Genomic DNA, 19,816 nt, shown 5'->3' with positions numbered 1-19,816 from the left:
AAACCACAACCTTTAACAACTTTAACATTTTCATCTTTGTCTAGAATTTGTGTCAGATCTGTTGGATTACACATTGCATTCATAGTAGTACAAAAGTGTAGTAAAATAAGTACAAAGTAAAATTACTGATTATTTATTTTACTGGTGGACCTCTGGAAGAAAAACAGTTTGAAGATCAGTGTTGTTGTCGTTACTCAAAAAAAAATAAAAATGAATAAATAATGAATTACACACTATGTTTTACAAAAAGCATTTTGTTTTATTTTATTTACTTATTTACTCCCTGTAGAAAGTAATTTACATTACCTTTGTGTTACTCCACAGCTTCACACAGTGTTTATACCTCAGCAGGAGGAGTCTTTAAATTGCTTAGGAACAGTAACTACTTACTGTGTTAGAGACAAATGTAATGTGATTACAGTACACACAAAATATCTACTTAAAATATTAACATTTTTACTTTCCTTAAAATATTTATCACATGAATTATAGTCAGGGTTTTTACACATATTCATGTGTATATGACCAAAATTATGCAACTTTACGTAGCCATGTTTATTATGTGTTTTGTGAACGTCCTTCAACCCACTAAAGTGGCCACTTTGATAAAACATGATCCACCTACTCTTCAACTGGACTGTTATGAATAAAAGCTAAATTTACAAATTAAATAATGTATGGTTGTAACCATAACAGTTCACAGTTTGAATTGACTGTAGTCATGACGATGTCATGATTCCATCATGATGTGTTTTGAGATTTCTCTCCTCACTCATCAAACCTGTTGAGACTCTCCAGACAAACCAACCTAGAAACTGAGAGAAACTAAACTAAACTAAACTAAACTTCAAACTAAAACTCAAGATGAGTGACCGAGGCGCATCTTCACACCAGCCAGGCTCCGTGTTTAATAATCTCCGTCTGGAGGGCCGCTTTTGCGATGCAGTCATCAAAGTCGACGATGTGGAGTTTCCCATCCACAAGATCATCCTCTGTGGATGCAGCTCGTACTTCCGGTGAGTCAGTAATCTGATATCAGGGGGAAGATTATTAATTAATATCTGTTTAAATAAGCAGAAAAACAAAATGATAGGTTCATGATTAATCACAATAAGCTATGAGTTGGTTTGATTCATGAGCAGTTGTGATGAAACAAGTTGACCTAGAAGTTAGGACATGAACGACCTGATGGAGAATATAGACAACATATTTTAAAAGATAATTCAAAAGTATAAGTTATGGTGCAGGTTCCCTGTCCACCCATACAGTCAGATATATATATCAAACAATAGTTTTACCAGGGGACCTCATGTAACTTAGAAATTACCTCTACCACGTTGGGTTTCGTGTCACGCATTCACACAGGATAAGCAAAGTCTGTATTTTATTCATATTTACTGACATTATCATGATGTCGAGCATAAATACACATTTGCAGCCCATTTAGATCAAGAAACAGACACTTGTACCTGAATATGACAGCCTTTTGTTTCTCCTAACCTTCTCTATCATTGCTTTTAAACGTCATCCTGGTCGATTTCACAGCACAGCTGTTGACTGCTGTTCAACATTTATGAGCGACAATCAAATTTAATTTCCAAATCAATGAGATGCCAAATGGAACCGAACGGGTTTAATATTAAAGGAATTCTGTGTTTGGTAAAATATGACAGAAAATTATGGATTTGGCAGATTTGGGTGGGATTAAGATCACAGACAAGCTCCACAATTAGAGGTCCCCAGGTAATACTAGTTCTGAGCGAATAGGGCTGAAGACATGTAACAGAGGCAGGATGTTGTTCAGTTTAACAGCAAACAATTTGCCCAAAATGACATCAGTGCACTGAAACTGTAAACTTCACTTGCAATTACATTATTATAAATCAGTGTGAGGATGAGAGAAAGATGTTGAATACTGTTTATTTTCAATCCTCTCCTGTGTTTTCATCCTGACCCACAGAGCTTTCTTCATACGCTGGTCAGCCCCAGACAAAAGGGTCTTCAACATCCCAGGCCTGTCTCCTTACATGATGCAGATCATCATTGAATTTGCATACACTGGCTCTCTCTCTGTGACAGTGAACAACGTACAGGAGCTGCTGCTAGCAGCCGATCAGTTCAACGTAATGGACATAGTACGTGCCTGCTGCGACTTCCTGGGGGAGCAGCTCAGCCCAGAGAACTGCATTGGCATCTGGCAGTTCACATTCTGCTCCTGCTTTGAGCTGCAGAGCAAGGCCTACCAGTTTATTCTTGATCACTTTGAGGAGGTTGTTTCCAGTGTGGAGTTTCAGGGTCTCACTGTGCGGGAACTCACTGACATCCTCGAAAGAGACAACCTCAATGCGAGAAAGGAGAGTACTGTGTGCGAGGCCATCCTTCACTGGATCGCCCACAGACCTGAAGAAAGACGAGGACACCTGCTTGTACTCTTGTCTAAGGTAAGTTCTGCCACTAGCTTTAGCTTCGATTTAGCTGACAGCAAAAACATCAATATTGTAAGATCACCTGGGTGCTTTGAAACCTGTAGCTCCACTACAAACAAACTAAGAGCTGTAAGCTTGAAGTCATGTTAGACCACAGACTGTATACAAAGGGGGCAGAGTTTCCTGGTAGGAAAAGTGAAGCCACTGCAGTTCAATTCAAAGATTTTCTCTTGTCTTCTCCGTGTAGGTCCGGCTGGCCTTAATGAGTCAGGATCACCTGTGGACAACTGTGATGTCCAGTGAGCTGGTGAAGAGCAACGCTGAGTGCTTTCAAATGGTGAAAGAGATCCTGGAGACCAAAGACCGCCTCACCTCACCTGCACTTGTCATGCGTGACTCTGTCGCTCGTCCTCGCCTGCCTAACGCCATCCTGTTGGCCATCGGAGGCTGGCGCAGAGGTGATCCAACTAACGGCATTGAGGCGTATGACATCCGCGCTGACCTCTGGATCAACCTGACAAACAGTCAGGAGCGCCCTCGTGCCTATCACAGCACTGCCTTCCTCGACGGGTATGTCTACTGTGTCGGTGGCTTTGACGGAGTGGAGCATTTCAGCAGTGTTCACAGGCTGGATCTGAGCACACACACCTGGCAGGAGGTGGCCCCCATGCACTTCCGCCGCTGCTATTTGTGCATCACTGTGCTGAACGGATGCATCTATGCAATGGGAGGTTATAATGGGCATGTACGCCTCAGGACTGCAGAGTGCTACAGGCCCGACACCAACCAGTGGACCATCATTCCACCCATGCATGAGCACAGGAGTGACGCCAGCTGCACAACAATCAACAACAAGGTGGGTGAAGTGAAAGAGCAGCTGGGACTAGTAACAGAGAGATTTATGGTGCTGACTGGAACATTGCTAATTTGATTTTCTACCTGCTTAAACCAAGAGTTAGAGGGAATTCAGACCTCGTATTAACATCCATCCTGAGTGATCCGACCACAGGTGTACAGCTCAAAACCCTTCAGTTCAAACCTCGAGTGACCAACTGTGGTCTGACTTCCTCACTCTTAACATGTAGCATCAGTCCAACAAACAGAGACAAAGTTTTTTATACAAATAAAGAAATATCTTCATGTATAACATTTGACGAATTACCAAGACGGCCTAAACAGTTTTGTTGCAGGCAACATTTTACAGAGTTAAGTTTCTCCCAACTCAGCACCTTACAAATTTACGCAATTTTTTAAGGGAGTCTGGGGACTTTTTTCAGGGGCTACAAAATTGGTAAATTTGACATGTTTACCGTCAATAAATTCTGTCTTCTTTTCATAAATTTAATGCGAATGAAAACAGTTGAAACAGTGTGTTCAAACAGCCGCCAAATTTTGGCAAGTAAGACACATAAGCATAAGCAGAAGACACTTACACACTATACAAGCGAAGAAACATCTTAATGTATTGCATATAATGCCGAATTTGCAAGAATTCATGAATGATTTAGAATATGTCGAAGTTTGTTCACACAGTTTAAGTTTTTCCTCACTCAATAAACTCTTAAAATCATTTGATTTGTTATGGGAGTCTGGGGATATTGGGGTCAGTAGTTCAATGGTTAGTTGAGTCGGTCACAAACATCTGCTGCTAACATTGGCAGGTTAAGAGAGCTGAAACATGAAGTTTGCAAGACAGTTTGGCTACACTGAGCAAGATGGTGTTGGCCTATTGAGCCGTACATTTTACAATAGAAAAATGAACTTCTAAGTGATCTCCTACAAACAATGTAATGGTGACACGTTTCTAAATCACCTCAATATCTTTTGCCGTTCTGTGCTGCAATTTATATTATTTATCAGCTGACAGCTGCAATAACATCAGATCAGCTGCAATTTATTTTTCAGTTGGACTATTAGATTTGTGACTAGACGCTGGGTCTCAGCTGTGATTCACTTGTTATCTTACAATGGTGTGAAAACATTTCTGTATTATTTGCGTTCATACAATGAAACAATGTCAACATTTGAAGTTGAGAAGTGCTAAATAACTTAATGTCCCTCCTGTTCTTCATAGATCTACATTTGTGGAGGTTTCGATGGGATTGAGTGCCTGGAAACCTGTGAATATTACAGCCCAGAAACCAACCAGTGGACTGTGATCGCCCCCATGAACAGCCAGCGCAGTGGAGTTGCCATCGTGGCATATGCAGACCGCATCTTTGCAGTGAGTACATTAATGTCAACCTCTTGAGACCAAATTTGTGCCAACCTGTCTTGTAGATTGTTCATTGATTGGGTCATGTGCTGAGAAACTGTTACCATCTTCACTTAAACACCATTTATTCAACATTTCCTCTCACAGGTCGGTGGCTTCGATGGCAGCGCCCGTCTGCGGAGCGCTGAGGCCTACGATCCCCGCACCAACACCTGGTATGAAGTGCCCTCCATGTTGACCGCCCGGAGCCACTTCGGCATCGAAGTGATCGACAAGCTGCTCTTCGTTGTGGGTGGCTTCAACGGCTTCTCCACCTTGCGTAAGGTCGAGTACTACAACGTGGTGACGGATGAGTGGTCTGCAGCCTGTCACATGGAGATTTCCCGCAGCGCCCTCAGCTGCTGCGTGGTGCATGGTCTCCCCAACATGGCTGAGTACACTTGGTGTCGTGAAGCTAGGCCACTTTTATAAGTAGAGTTAATGGAGGGAGAATCCACCGAACAGTCTTTTTTATTGTGTTTTTATTGTGTATTATTATGTTTTAAAAGATTAAATAAATTTCTCTGAGCATTAAAACACCTGCTTCTTCTGAGCTTTCTATAATTGTTCACTTAGAGTGAGAACTTATTTTGTGTTACATGAGAAAGTTTCTGCGTTCACCTGCTGACACAGCACCCTTCCTGCATCCAAGAGCAGAATAAATGCTGTTAGAAACTGTTCGCTGTTATTTAACTAAATGAAAGGAAGTCTCTGTGAAAGTCTGTGAAATGTTAACACTGGCTACCATTTGCTAACTTTAGCTGCATACCTCACACAACATGGGAGTTTCTGGCTTTACTGCTGCCTCAATCTGACATATATTAGCATCAGAGTATTTACATATTCCTGCTGTTTATTTGTCACACCCAGTCTTATGGTTTGAAAAAGACTAAAAAGAAATACGAAAACTAAATAACATACAAACCAGGATGAAACTCAGGGAACGTAGGACTGCAAAAACATGAGGGCAGAAAACATGAAGCGCAAACACACAGACACTAGGAACAAAACATGACCACTAGACAAGACTAAGGGAAAAACACAGGCTTAAATACACAGGGACTATTAACAAATGAAACACAGGTGTACACAGAAAAATGACGGGAAAGAGACAAAGACAGGAAGTGGAAAGTCGGAAGACCCATGAGGATGAATCCCACAAAATAAAACTGAAAACCAAAACCATGACATGAAGGCCTTTAATTGTCAGATGTGACCCACCAGCAGTTTCTCATTATTGCCCTCACAAGACAACTACATACTGTGATAATGTGTGTTAATGAAGCACAAATGCTGCTAATATAATGTTTACAGAATGAGTACACTACAGAGTACACTGTAAAATATGTGTTAAAAATATAACAGTGGAAATGTGAATGAAACTCTAACCCCAACTGATGAAAATAAATAAATGAATCAATAAAATGTTGGAATGAGTTGTCCTGCGCGTACTTTGAGGATTTTCAGTACCAAGCCATTTTCAAGTGGGGCTGGAGTTGAACAAAACCTGATAACTTGCCCTGAGATTCCACATTTATTCGAATGGACATTACACCCTTGACATTCGGTCGACCTTGTGTTGCCATTTCAGACAGGCAGTGTCCTAATGCTTTAAGCTAAGCAGCTATGGTGAAGTTTTTGGCTTTAAAAGGGTGTAAATGACTTGTTTTTAAATCCATTTTGGATCCCGGGGCTTCCAGAGACTTGGATTACACCAGATGAGCTGTATAAAGCCATTTTATGTCTCTTATTTCAGCTGTTATTTGCGTTTTAAAACAAGTTCCCACATATATCAGTTGTTTAGGAGAATGCTGCAACGCTGTTTTGCTGTGAAGCTCCAGAAATGTTTTGTGGACTACGAAACTTCACTTGACTTTCTGTCAGCATGGCGGTGAGAAGATAATGACTGGATTTTCATTCTTGGGTGAACAGTTCCTTTAAGTTCTTTCTCAGCCTATTTTCCACCCAGATTAAAAACATATAATTTCTTTAGTGTAATCAAAAACAAAATGTGTGTCGTGTCTCAGTTGTCTTATCATGTCAGTATTATTCTGAAGCTCTCGGTCGGTGTACAGCTTTCATAGTATTTCTTTTATTGTAGTGTAATGGGCCTGGCTCAAACACCGAGACATATACACAAGAGTGCATTGCTGACTGACACACAGAGACTAAAATCAGAGTCGAAGAGTGAAGGAATAAAAGAAGGATGGAGAAAGAGAGAATAGAGTGATGGAGAGAGAGAAAGACCTGCAGCGAGAAACATGGACAGAGGAATGACAGAGAGATTCAGTCAGAGAACAAGTTAGTGCTGTTACATGACTTTCTGGCTGATGTCAAGGACTAGCTGTTCCACAATCTCCTCCAACTAAATTTGGACAAAACTGGGATTATTCAGGGGGAAGAAAAGCTTGAATGACTTCAGTCTGTCCTTCTCTGTTTTTGCCGCATGCACCACCCTCCCTCCCTCCCTCCCTCCTCTCTCTCCTTCTCTCTCTCTCTCTCTCTGTTGTCCTCTCTCTTAATCTCTCTCTTCCTCTCTTTCCCTCCTCTCTTCTCTCTCTTTTTGTCTTCCTCTTCATCTCACAGACAAAGCAGTGGTCGCTCGTTTTCGGGGAGAGTCACCTTGAGGCAGTGAGTTGTCTACATCCGCATAGGAATATATAGTATGAGTGTGGACATAATGGACATTGTCTTTGTTTTTAGATCAGAGGACATAAAAATAAACAACTTTCTTCGTCAGCCACTTGCAGAGTGACTTCATTTTGCTCAGATTTCTGTCCTCTGAAAACATTTTAAAGTTTGAAGAGGCCATGTGAAAGAAGGTAGTCACTCTTTTATGCATCTGTTCCTGTGGCTTCTTCTGCGGAAACCAAAGTATTACGTATTTTGGCTGCTCATTTGTTGATAATATTGCTTAGACCTGAAATAACTGCTTTTCGGGCTTTGTTAGTTTATTCATGAGCATGGCATTTGTGGTCAGATCATTAGTTATCTTAACTAAAACCATCTCAACACATGAGGGAAGGGAGCGTCATCATAACTCGGCAGTATCCACCCTGATGAGCCTCACAGGCAAAGCAGAGGGACGGCGAGGACGCAAAATTTAAAATGGAACGGAGCAAATAGCATGAAATATTAAATTCAACACAGATCAACTGATAAGCTCTCGCTCTTTTGCTCTCCTCCTTCTTTCCAGCACCATGTCCTTCATTTCTCCAGTTTGATATATTTGTGTGTGTTGGAGTTTTGTGCTGGTGTGCCCTCTGCTGCACCTTCAGACATAGAAACTGTAAGATTTAATGGTTCGTCTCTCTGTTAAAGTAACGTTATTCACTCTTTCACACTCTTATGGAAAAGTAAAACCTTTTTTTAATCACAGTTTGATTTAAATGTGTTTTGTTGGCATCACAGTTGTGTCAAAGCACATACAGGGAGACAACAGTGGTTATGTTAAACAGGCTTTACAGTGATTAAAACAACCCAGAACATCACTAGTACCCATCTACTGAGCATCAGTGACATCAGTGAAGCGAGATGTCTGCACAGAGCCCAAAAGATACTAAAAGACGACACCCATCCCAGCTACAGTCTGTTCACCCTGCTGCTGTCTGGCAAGAGATACGGAAGTATCCGCTCCACAACAACACTCCATAAAAAAGATGTAGCAGGACTCAAGGACTCTTACATTATTTCGGTTTTTTAACCCTTGTTTAAAAAATGACTAATAAGCTTACCTTGAGTCTTGTTATATTGTGATAACTGAAGAAGTATACCAAGTTTTGTTGCCCTCTCCCGGGGTCACAATTCTCCTGTATCGATTTATGCATGAAAATTTTCCCACCTTTTCCCCCTTTTAGTGATCACAATTTCTTTCTGGCACTGTACAGCGCGTAACACCACTGTAGGTACTGTTGCACCTCATCCTTTTCAAAGACTGAGAGAGGTAAAGTGAAATAGGGAGGAGAAAGAAATACCCAAGCAATTTCAGAAGTCCTTGAAAGAAGAATTCCCATTCCTCATGGAAGGTTTTAAAAGAAAGCGGTGTGCATTTTGTGACTGAGGGGTCGCACTGAAGTCGAATGAATGAATGAAAACTAAAGGTAATGCCAGAGGGGCGAATTATTCTACCTTCTTTACGGGGAATTAAAAGTTAAATTTATAGTACTAACATATACATTTCTGGAGGAGGACCCCCACACCTCCTGATTTGGTTTCAAAATCCTCCCTATTTTTGAGCTCTCAAGGTCGGCAAGTATGAGTTTAACCCAAGAAGTTCTCAATATTATTAAAATATTGTGGTTATTGCAGATAAACTATGTCATGGCCAGGCAGTCAAAACACCTACAAAACTCAAGATGGTAAAGGTACATCAAAAGGACAACATTAATTGCAAACTTCATGCCTATAAACCACACTGACTTCTTTATTTTCCTTCTCACTAGATAAACTTTAGGGCACACTACGTCCTGTGTTGTCTGCAAAGGATTTAGAAGTATCCAAAATTGGCTGAGCTGGAACACATCCACATCAATGTTTTATGACACTGCATTGTTTTTAAAATTCTCACTTTCCACAGTACCGCTGAGGTACAGAAAGATCGCAGTTTAGAAAGTCAGATGTTAATTGCATGTCTGTGACAGGACACACTGCATCCATGATCCCAGAACATTATCATGATGATCATCAAACAATCAGACTTTATTTGTATGGCACTTTTCATACAGCAAAACAAACACAAAGTGTTTCACTTGATGAAAACAATGACTCAACCCCTCACCCAAACAACAGCACCAAACCTGAAGTAAAACCAAAACAGAAGCATCCCGGCTAGCAACCCTAGACTCCTCAAATATAAAATACGTGAATAAAAGGCTATCATGAACATAAATTAAAAAACATAAGTAAAAAAAAAAAATTAAAAACAAAATTGATAAATATTGCTCTAGGACCATATATTAAACTTACAAAACAACGATGAAAACAGCTTCTGGAGCAGGCTGGTGAGGCTGATTTTGGTGTTTTTAGTTGTCTGTCACTGTTCGGTTAGGTTTAGGCAACAAAAGGTTAAAGGTCCTGTTTGTTAGAAAAGTTGATTTTCGAGTCTCATTCCCAACTAGTCAAATAATGACGCTATGGGATTGTAGAACAGGTCGGCTGCCATCCCAAAGCGTCAGGTTATGACAAGTCGGGGCTCAAAATCAATTTTTCTTACAAATAGGTCCTTTAAGCAGAACATGGTTTGACACTTTCGCAATGTTAAACACGTGTTTCAGAGGATAACTTCTCCCATTTGCGTATTTTTTCGGTCTTTTCCTCTGAGTCGCCAAGCTATGACTTACAAAAACATTGCTACAGCACTGCTATTTGAGATTGTGCCTGCATCCATCCTCGACCCTGACCTCTTTGCTACATGAAGGGAACAATATACTTCCCACACTGGCACTGAATGTCGCCGCAGGGATGTAAATCTTGAGTTGCAGAATCGCAACACAATTAACACAATCAGCGGAAATACAGAGGTGGCATGAAAGGTTGTAATCTTGTGTATGACTTCAATAAAGCATGGCGTAAGTTCAGACAGAGTACTCACTGTTACTCCCATGATTTACTCCTGCCAAGGCCTTTTACCTGTGTTGTGCATTCATTAAAGGGGAATTAGTTCTCCCAGTTGAATCCTCATTACTGCTTTGAGAACTTCCTCACAGAGCAGAGCCTTTTTGGCATAAATTGTCAGTTCTGTGATGTCTCTGAAATCCTGAACAAAAAGGTAAATGTATAATTCATGTCTGTGAGAGTCATGTATGTAGATCATCATGAGGTGCTGAGAAATCTAGTATGGACGTAACTAAAAGGGATACTGTGCTGTAATCTTTTGCATGCTTTTATTGGCAATGTGACTATTTTCATTCATACTTGTGTAGCAGACTTGATGAAATGTCTTCCAGAACTGTACGTACTGTAAGCGTAAGATCTGCACGGCATTTAGAGACTACATGTACATGTCTGAGAATGCTCTCATGTGTGCATGCGTGCGTCCCCAGAAGATGTGACGACAGGACTTCTACAAATACAGACCGACAGTCCCAACTGTTACACCGCCCACACACACACACACACACACACACACACACACACACAAACACACACAGTGAGGAGGAGCCCTGACATGCACAAAGCACAGAGGTTTTTAAAAAATTATTAGCTAAAGTTGCTTGGCTGATGGTTGATGTTCTAAAAGCCCTGTGCAATACAACTTTAATAGCACTGGCAACAGGGTACACACACACACACACACACACGTACACAGAGCCATTTTCTCCTCCCTTATTTGCAAGGTCTGGTTTCCCCGTCTCCTCCACTTTCTGTCTCTGCTTCTCCTTCGTCTGTCTGCTTGCTTTGTAGCCGAGGGCTAAAATACAGCTTCTCGCTCATAAAACCAGCGAAAAACACACAAACAGTTATTGTTCCGCTTGAGCAACTGTCAGCAAACTGACAAACGACACTGAATTAGTGCTTCACCGACACAGTGAGATCATGACAACAACGGCGTGGAGCCTGGTTGTGCGCATAAGTAGATGTATGTTTGAGAGCGTGTGTGTGATCTGTTAAATATAAGTCAATACCTACTGTATTATACTATGTTTTAGTATATGCCATGTGTGTGTGAGGTAGAAAGAGGGAGTGTGTGTGTGTGTGTGTGTGTGTGTGTGTGTGTGTGTGTGTGTGTGTGTGTGTGTGTGTGTGTGTGTTTGTGTGTGTGTGTGTGTGCAGCGCCTGAGGGCTTTGTTCTGTACTGGTGCAATAAAAGACACATTAGAGAAAGAGAGAGATTACAGAAAAAAAAAACATTATCACCCATAAATGGTGTTTTTTTTTCTCTCTCTCTCTCTTGCAGAAAAAAAAATACAATAAATCTGTGTGGGTGTGAGAAGCAACAGAGCAGAGCTTCACATGATGCGTCTGCCTGGAAATCCTGCATCGAACCGTTCACACTGACATACATTTTTGAGGAATTTGACTTTTTGAGTTTTGTTGTAACTTACTCAGGCGAAAAAGTGTCCCGATTGGTGTTCTGTGAGAGCTGTGACACACTGTCGGTCGCATCAAAAGAAGAGAAGAAAAAGAGATATCAGAAGAAGTCTGGCAAGAGGGATCTGGAGGATGAAGAAAGAGAGAAGAAGAGGATGAGAGAGAGGAGGATGGTGGTTTAAAGATAAGGGGAGGGAGGACGTAGTGGTGTGTTGAGTAGAGGGTGGAATCAATTTCCCCTGTCATGCTCAACACCTGTCTCACCCTCTCGGCCTGTGTGCGGCAGGTGATTTAGATGGGAGGGTCGGACAATAGTTTCCCATTTGGAAAGCATTCAATTCATCCCACTCAAACACACACACACACACACACACTATAAAACAGCTCTTACACTCCCTCTCGACCTCCGTATGACCTCTGCCTGTTTCCTCTTACCTGTGTGTCAGTCATGCAACATCAGACTGACAGCACCTCTCCGCTTTAGCTGACAGTTGTCCTGTTCACATCCAGCAGTCACATTGAAGGATAAGCTTTTTCTACCCCCGAATGCTTTGTGAAATATTAGAGTCCGAGCTGAGATGATTACTGAGGAGTTTATGAATAAAGTCAGAGTGAGAATGAACAAAGACGGACCTTAAAGAAGAATTCTGGTTTATTACAACTTGAGGTTTATTTCCATGGCTTTACCATCATAATATTATCAGTGGTCAAGGAAGTATTAAGATCCTTTTCTTAAGTAAAATTACTAATACCACACTGTAAAAATACACGGTTACATATTATATATAATCAGGAAAATGTTAGTGGAAATAGACAACTTTTCTTTTGCAGTGTAGAGTTTCCCCAGTTGTTCCACCGTTACCTGGGGATGGCGACCAGGGAAAACAATGCCTCTTCCTGTTAAGGTTGCACAACGGCAGTCACACTTAATGCGACCTTTGTTTGTGAGGGAAAAAAATAGCAGAGTGAAAGGAAACCAATCTATACGTGGACGGTGTCATTTTTTCTACAGCCATTCCACTGTGTAATAAGTGTTTACGTTAAAGTTAAAGCAAAAAATGAAAAAGTCTTTTCAAGGAGACCATTGAACAATTTTTTGTCGTGTTTGTGGTGAGCAAAGCAGATATTTTAAGCTAAACCATGATGTTTCCTTATCCCAACCTAAATCTAACCAGCCCTTAAGCACAGCGTTGTCATAACATATTATAAAGAATTGAACCCAATCCATGAAAAACACCCAAAATGAAATAACCAAATCATCCTTTCATGATAAATTGATATTATGAATCTTGAGCGGAAAGGTAGGAAAGGTGGCTGCAGGATTTCATCTTCCTCCAGCCCTCTGCAGACTTGTACCCAGGGAACGACTCCTCTATTCAGGCCGTCTGTGCAACAGCCTCCCCTGACAACCCGGGAGGTCAAACCACTGTCACTCACGGTGATATGGAGAGAAAGACAGAGAGAGAGAGAGGAAGAGGGAGAGAGAGCAGAGTGAACATACAGAGGGGAGATAAGTAGAGAAAGAGGGAGAGTGAAAAGAAAGGGCACATACAGAAGGGAAGTGGAAGGAGAAGAGATGAGAATCCAAATGAATCTTCTTCACCCAACGGACACACTGTCAAGCTCTGTGTGTGTGTGTGCGAGTGTGTGTCTGTCTTACCTACTAATTGAAATGCGATGAGGTGTGAAACACCCCTTTAAAAGACCTATCACCGTGTGTGAAGCTAAATGTGTGTTTGGAGGGTTATACGCACGTGTGTGTGTGTGCAACGCATATCAACTCCTTTTGACCATAGATACAATAAAGTGTATGTGTGTGTTAAATGCAAATGTGTGAGTGTCATACTCAAGCAGGGATGTACCTGTTTGCATGCAACATGTTTGAAGCAATCAAATTGAGTGTGAGCACAAGTCCACCATGCAATATAAACAAGCGTGTGAAGTGAATTTTGCACATTTGTCCGCATGCATACAATAATCAAGTGTGAAAGCTTCTCTGTATGTGTATGTGTGAATGTGACTGAGTGAGTGTGTGCGTATAATTTCATTTTGCTGTCTCAGCCTCTTGTTAAGGAGCCATTTAGAGCTCAGGTTGAGTTTCCTCAGCGCCTCCTGACACTTCTTTCCTCCTCACTGCCTCTCTGGCTTCCACCATCTTTTCTCCATCTCTGTCTCATTATCTCTGTCTCTTCCTCGGTCCATCCTCTCTCCTCCTCTGTTGCCTCTCTCTCTCTCTTTCTTCTCTCCTGTATTGGGTTTCTGCACTACACAGTCTTTTTTATAGTATCTTTTATTGACATATTTTGAAGAAAAGATAGAAGTCACACATTAATCACTACCCCAAACCCAGCTTAAACATACACACACAGATATCAAGGAGGAGGGATACAGTAAACAAGTATGTCCAAGGTCAACATTTGTACCAAACGTGGCATATCACACTCACATTTTAGCTTTTTAGCCACTTTCCACACCAGGAGGTGATATTACAGCCAACAAGTCTGCCAAACATAAAAACAGGGTGTTTTATCAAGCAAACATAAAGTGACAACATAAAGAAACGTTTCGCATTTAACTTACCTGTGGTTTTGTAGAAATTTACTTATATGCTCTTCTTAACCATGTATCAAGGACACATTAAGCTCATAACAGTACATGTCCTCCACATGCAGTTGTTAAATGCATCGATCAGGATTTGGTGTAAACAAAATCAAAATGGAGAAGGAAAAGTACAAATGGAGTCAGATGTTGGAACCCCAGGATTCTTCCCAATCTATGTTGATGTTTATACTATTTTCTAAAACATGGTGGAGTTGGTGCCTTCCAGTCCTTGAGAATAACGATATTTTTGCTAGTGCAGTGTTTGAATTTATGAAGGGAGAATTAACAAGTCCTCCAGTCTTTTTTTTTACTTGATTGTTTATTTGTAATGACTAAAATGATTTAGTTGGAAATGGATGCAAACACGTCCTTGAAAAACTTACTGATCTTCAAGCTAAATTATGCAGTATATTAAATCCAGTAAAAATAACACCAGTCAGTGCAGTTTTTTATTATGCAGCCTGTATGAGCTTTCACTTAACAGGGGGAATATTTTGGCTAATTACTCAAACAGTTTTTGCTGTGGTAATTGATGATATTCAGTTGCAGCATAGTCCTCTAGGAGCATGTAATGTGTGTGTGTGTTTGTGAGTGTGTTCACACCAACACCAACACTAACTAAATGTGTGTTTGGGCTGTGTGAATGTGACTGCATTGCTTAAAATGCAATTTAACTGTGTGTTTGTGAGTATGAGTCAGTTTATATCCATACTCAACTAGGTACGGCCTTTGTGCTGCAGGTGTTGGCATATAGATGTTCGTGTGTGTGTGTGTGTGTGTTTGTGTGTGTGTGTGTGTGCATGTGTGTGTGTATAAGAAGCCCTCTATATGTTCCCTATCAGATTGGTGAACCGTGATATTACACTCTAAGCTTATATACATATTCATCCATTTGCACACACACATGAACACACAGACACTGAAAGTCACTTGCCCTCTAAGGCCCTATTAAAACTACACTGTGATATTATCAGGCATAAATATCCATATTTTTAGAAAATGTACATATTGCTTTTTTTAAAAAAACATAAAAACATGTCCCAGGGCTGGAGGCGGTTACAGCAGTTGTGCCTGCGCACATTACAACCTGTGTTTTTTTATCTCTCATTCTCTCAACTCTTCGCTCTTTTACCTCTGCACTTTAAACTGAACAGTTATCAAAGGTTTTGCCCTAGAATCTTTTATAATGTGCACACATACCTGCAGTGGTATCATTCAGTAGTTGCAACAAATCAAATGTGTTATTGAAACTGAATATGTAGTCTCACATACTCGGCTCTGTGGTGTTATTATGGATCCCACTGGTTTTCTTGGAAGACCCGCCCTAATCTGCCCCTGTTAGTCACCTCTGTTGGTTGGATTCTCCACTCTTGACTCAAATTGTTAACTCACAGTGTAAAGTGGTTATGTCTGTTATTCTGTAGTTTTCTGCGGTTTTCTTACGGTTCTGACACAATAGTTTATGAAATGTAGTTTCCCCAGTAAACACACCAACCTATTCACACATCCTTCCTGGTCTTCTGCTGCTGAGTACCCACCAGTTTGAAAAGAGAACGGACAGGCAGTGGACCTGCATCTTTTTCTAAACCAATTACATGACAATAGGTAGAATTTGTTTGTACCAAGCATAAAAATAACACTTTCACAATCAAACATATAAACATTTTCTGGTCTGATGCATAGGAAGGACATCATTTGTCAGTGTTGTCTAAAACTGGTACAAATCAAAACCTTTTTTTTGATCTGATGCCACTATGTTTAAGGTTTGGTTAGACTGAGGCACAAAACCAACAAATGTTGACTGTTGGTAGGAAACAGGAAGCAAAGCAAGAGTCAAACTTGGTTGTTTTGTTGATCCATCCAGTCACCCAGACCTCCTTCTGTGGACTTTGTGGCCATATCACAACGTCACTCAACTTCCTCCTTTGGTCATGATGGCCAAGGGGCATTCCTCAGCCCACATATATGGTAAGGAACAAATAATATTGTTAGCTGACCATGTTGCTGTTACTATAAACTACTTTTAGACTCCAGTGAGCTGTCAACAAGTTTTAGCAGCTGCAGGATGTAATCCACAGGAATTTACTGGGAAAATTGTGAAAGAAGATATAAAATACAACATTTTAACCCAATCCTAAAGACTCCCACGTATCCCCCTGAAGTGTACTTAAAGCTTCCCTTCCTGTAATGGCAGACTGGGCAGATCATGAAGGACGTGCCCTTTTCCTACTCCTTCACACCTCAGCATGTGATGTCAGATATGAATAAATATGAGTCAAATCACCTGAGAGCACTTGAAACCCATTTCACTGGGGGAAGAGCTTTCAGTTTTTAACCACAGGAGATCTTACAGGTGTGAAGACACATCTTAATCAGCTAAAGACTGCTTTGGGGCAAAATACTAACTTTTAAAAGTGAAGCTGTTTTCTGTCCTTTATTTTTTTTAAAGCGAAATTCTCTTCTTTTCCCTGTCCAGATTATTTGCTATGGCACGTCCATAATATAGGCCTGTCTTATTAGTAATGGTGCTCGCTGTTTAGTTTTGAGTTTCGCAGATCTTCTGCTTTATGAATGATTTAAGGTGAAAACTGCATAGGGACAGTGTATCAACTATTTAAAACCCTTCATCTGCTGAAGACTAGAAGGTCAGACATCATGGGAAACAGGAATTAGCATATTTAAATGCTTTGGAGCAATAAATAAAATATTCTCTATATGTGGCTTCTCATTTTATGTCTTCACCATCTTTGTATTTCCTGATGCATACAGATACAGTCTTTTTATCCATATTTTATTTGGAAATGCTGTCTAAATGCTTGTTTATTAGTTTTCTGATTAGTTATTGCATCAAAGCAGCTGTTCCTGGAGTTTACTTTTGTGCAATTACATATGATTTTTACAAAGCATAACTAAGCTGGTTAACTTAAATAATTTGTTAATTTCTGTGAGTTGGATCACATTTGTTCAACATTTGGGCAATATAAAATGCTCTGCTCCGATCTGCCTAATTAAAAAGTTGTGTTTGAAACACAAACAATAGTAGTAGTGGTTAAAATATTTGGACCAAGTGATCAATATTGGGATACTTGGAGTGTCTGGCAAAATATTTTGTTCAGAATACAGTGATATTTGCCTCAGACACATTCAAGGCTAACTTATCAATTAAACCACTGATTTCAAGATGCTGTAGGGAACTCTTGAGTTGTAGATGTCAACAAGCGCTTGTTGTGTTGCGCACAACATTTCTTATTCCTTTCATGTATCTCCTCTTGTATTAAACCCAACTGTGATGCTTTATCTGCTGCAGTGGATCCATACTGGCTCAGTTCAGACTGATGTAATGTGATGTAGAGTACAACTCAAAATAAAATAATGCTGCAATTGATTTCATAGATGTTTTTACAAAACGCACATGCATACACACACACACACACACACACACACACACACACACACACACACATTGACAGGTACTATTATAGCTAGGAAGCCTTTTTTCAGGTCCAGTGAATGTTAGAATTAGTATCATTAGTGGGCCAAAGGCAATATAAGAAAATCAATACCTTTAGCAGAAATAGGAGAAAATCAATCACCTTTTAATAGAAGGTCATTTGTCTTTACAGGTAAAGTACTGGCAGATGGTAGCCAATCAGAATCAATAGGATCCTCCATGTGGCCAATAGTGATCTAAGTTACTGTATTAGGGAGACTCTCTCTGGTTAGTCATGCTAGATTTACTCTTCAGCTAAAGCTCACGTGGCGTTGGTAAACATTGTGCGATGGATTTAAGAGTTAGAGATCAATATCTGACCACAGATGACAGGATTTGAATCTATTGTATGCTAACATGCTAAAAAAAGACAGTTAACATCGTAAGCATTATAGCTGCTGAATATAAGAATATTAACGTTGTGACTGCCGTTAGCACGCTGTCATTAGCATTTAGCTCAAATTCCTGATGTACCTAGCCCAAGCCCCCAGGAACACCGCCAGGCTTGGAAGACAATTTGACATAGTGGCCATACTGTGTAATTACAACGTCACGAGATGTACAACAGCCTTGAAAGACTTTTCTTGTGAGCTCACACAAATATTTGTATTGCATCACAGATCTTGTTTTAGTGATAAACAATCAATCAAAGAAGTCAGAAGGTCTTCTTGCACAAATAAAAATAGATAAATGGTGGTAACCTTGTCGTCCTGTCGTTCTTTAGTTTGGAATGCACAGTATTTCCACACATCTGATTTAATATGTTGAAAGATTTCCCTTAGTGTATGCATGGACCAGCCAGGCAGCGAGCATGGCTATAGACTCATCGCCATGTTTGCTACAACAACATAGACTGAAAGGCGTATGGTTTAACAGGAGTTTAAAACCACCAGATGATACTAATATGGAGGTTTCTGTCACACAGAGACGTGCAAAAACACATGTAGCCACAATAACGTACCTATGAACAAGCATATACGTTTAAAGACTTGTTTTCTTATGCTGTATTTGAAAAATGTTGCCTCTATCGCCACATTTTGTTTGATAAAACAAGCTCTGTGTAAAGAAATTACAATAAATCAAAACCACCTATGCCTGGAAACAGCTGCAGTCTCTGGTGTTTTATTGGTCTCCTTTTATTATTTTCCTTTAAAGAAGCTAACTGAATAAAACTAGACTTGCACTTCAAGAAAACATGCACACGCTTAATGAAATTGTGCACAAATGATGAAAGCAGCTCATGACAATTTGTAATCCATGTGCTTCATGCACATTCACAATGCATTTTGTATATTTGTTGTTGTTACGCTGCTGAATGTAGAACTTTGTTATGTAACTGTGGAGTTTAATTAACTTACATGGTTTTAAAGGTTTTGTATCACCGTGGAAAATGATTACAGATCACTGATAGAAGGGGCAGAGAAGCCATTACTATCATCAACAAGAGCGACATCTCATTACGTTTATTACATCGTTAAAATAGCATACTGCTAGACTTTATTACGTTCAGTTTAATGTATCACATCAAAATGGCTTTCATGTCCATATTTACAGTCTGAACATCTAAGTGCATGATACTGCAAATTAAAATGAATTCATTTCATTTAGAGCAAAATATTCACATTCACATATACAGTACATACACATACACACATTGTGACACAGTCTTATCAAGGTTAAAGACATTGCCCCTGACATCAGCTTCCTTGTTCATGTGAGAGACCACGCACAAGCAATTAAAATGTCTCTCTCTCTCTCACACACACACACACACACACACACGCACAGAGTCACTTGGAGATTTTGACCTCTGCACAGTCGCCACAGGGCAAAACAAGCGAGGGAGAGAGAGACAGGGAGAGAGATGGAAGCACTGTAAACAATCATCGGTTGCAGTTTTTTACACTGGAGGCAAATCGTCTTAATGAATGTTTTACAAAACACTAATTAACCGTTTACTGAGTAATGAAAGCACAGGGGCCAAAAAAAACAACGCTTATTAAACTTTTACAAATT

The 19,816-nt window shown here is 40.2% G+C and overlaps 1 protein-coding gene across 1 annotated transcript; it reads left to right on the top strand.

The window, feature by feature from the left end:
- The first annotated feature begins 888 nt into the window (after positions 1-888).
- Positions 889-5,112, top strand: LOC141011017 (kelch-like protein 10). The gene is made up of 5 exons (XM_073484207.1): positions 889-1,016; positions 1,961-2,441; positions 2,674-3,282; positions 4,501-4,650; positions 4,789-5,112. The coding sequence occupies exons 2-5, from the start codon at positions 2,028-2,030 to the stop codon at positions 5,110-5,112; spliced, it is 1,497 nt and encodes a 498-aa protein (XP_073340308.1). The 5' UTR covers positions 889-1,016; positions 1,961-2,027.
- Positions 5,113-19,816: the final 14,704 nt, after the last annotated feature.

The sequence above is a fragment of the Pagrus major genome, chromosome 16 (assembly GCF_040436345.1).
Source record: "Pagrus major chromosome 16, Pma_NU_1.0".
Classification (NCBI taxonomy): domain Eukaryota; kingdom Metazoa; phylum Chordata; class Actinopteri; order Spariformes; family Sparidae; genus Pagrus; species Pagrus major.
The sequence above is the reverse complement of the archived record's forward strand: the minus strand, read 5'-3'. Positions and strand labels throughout refer to the sequence as shown.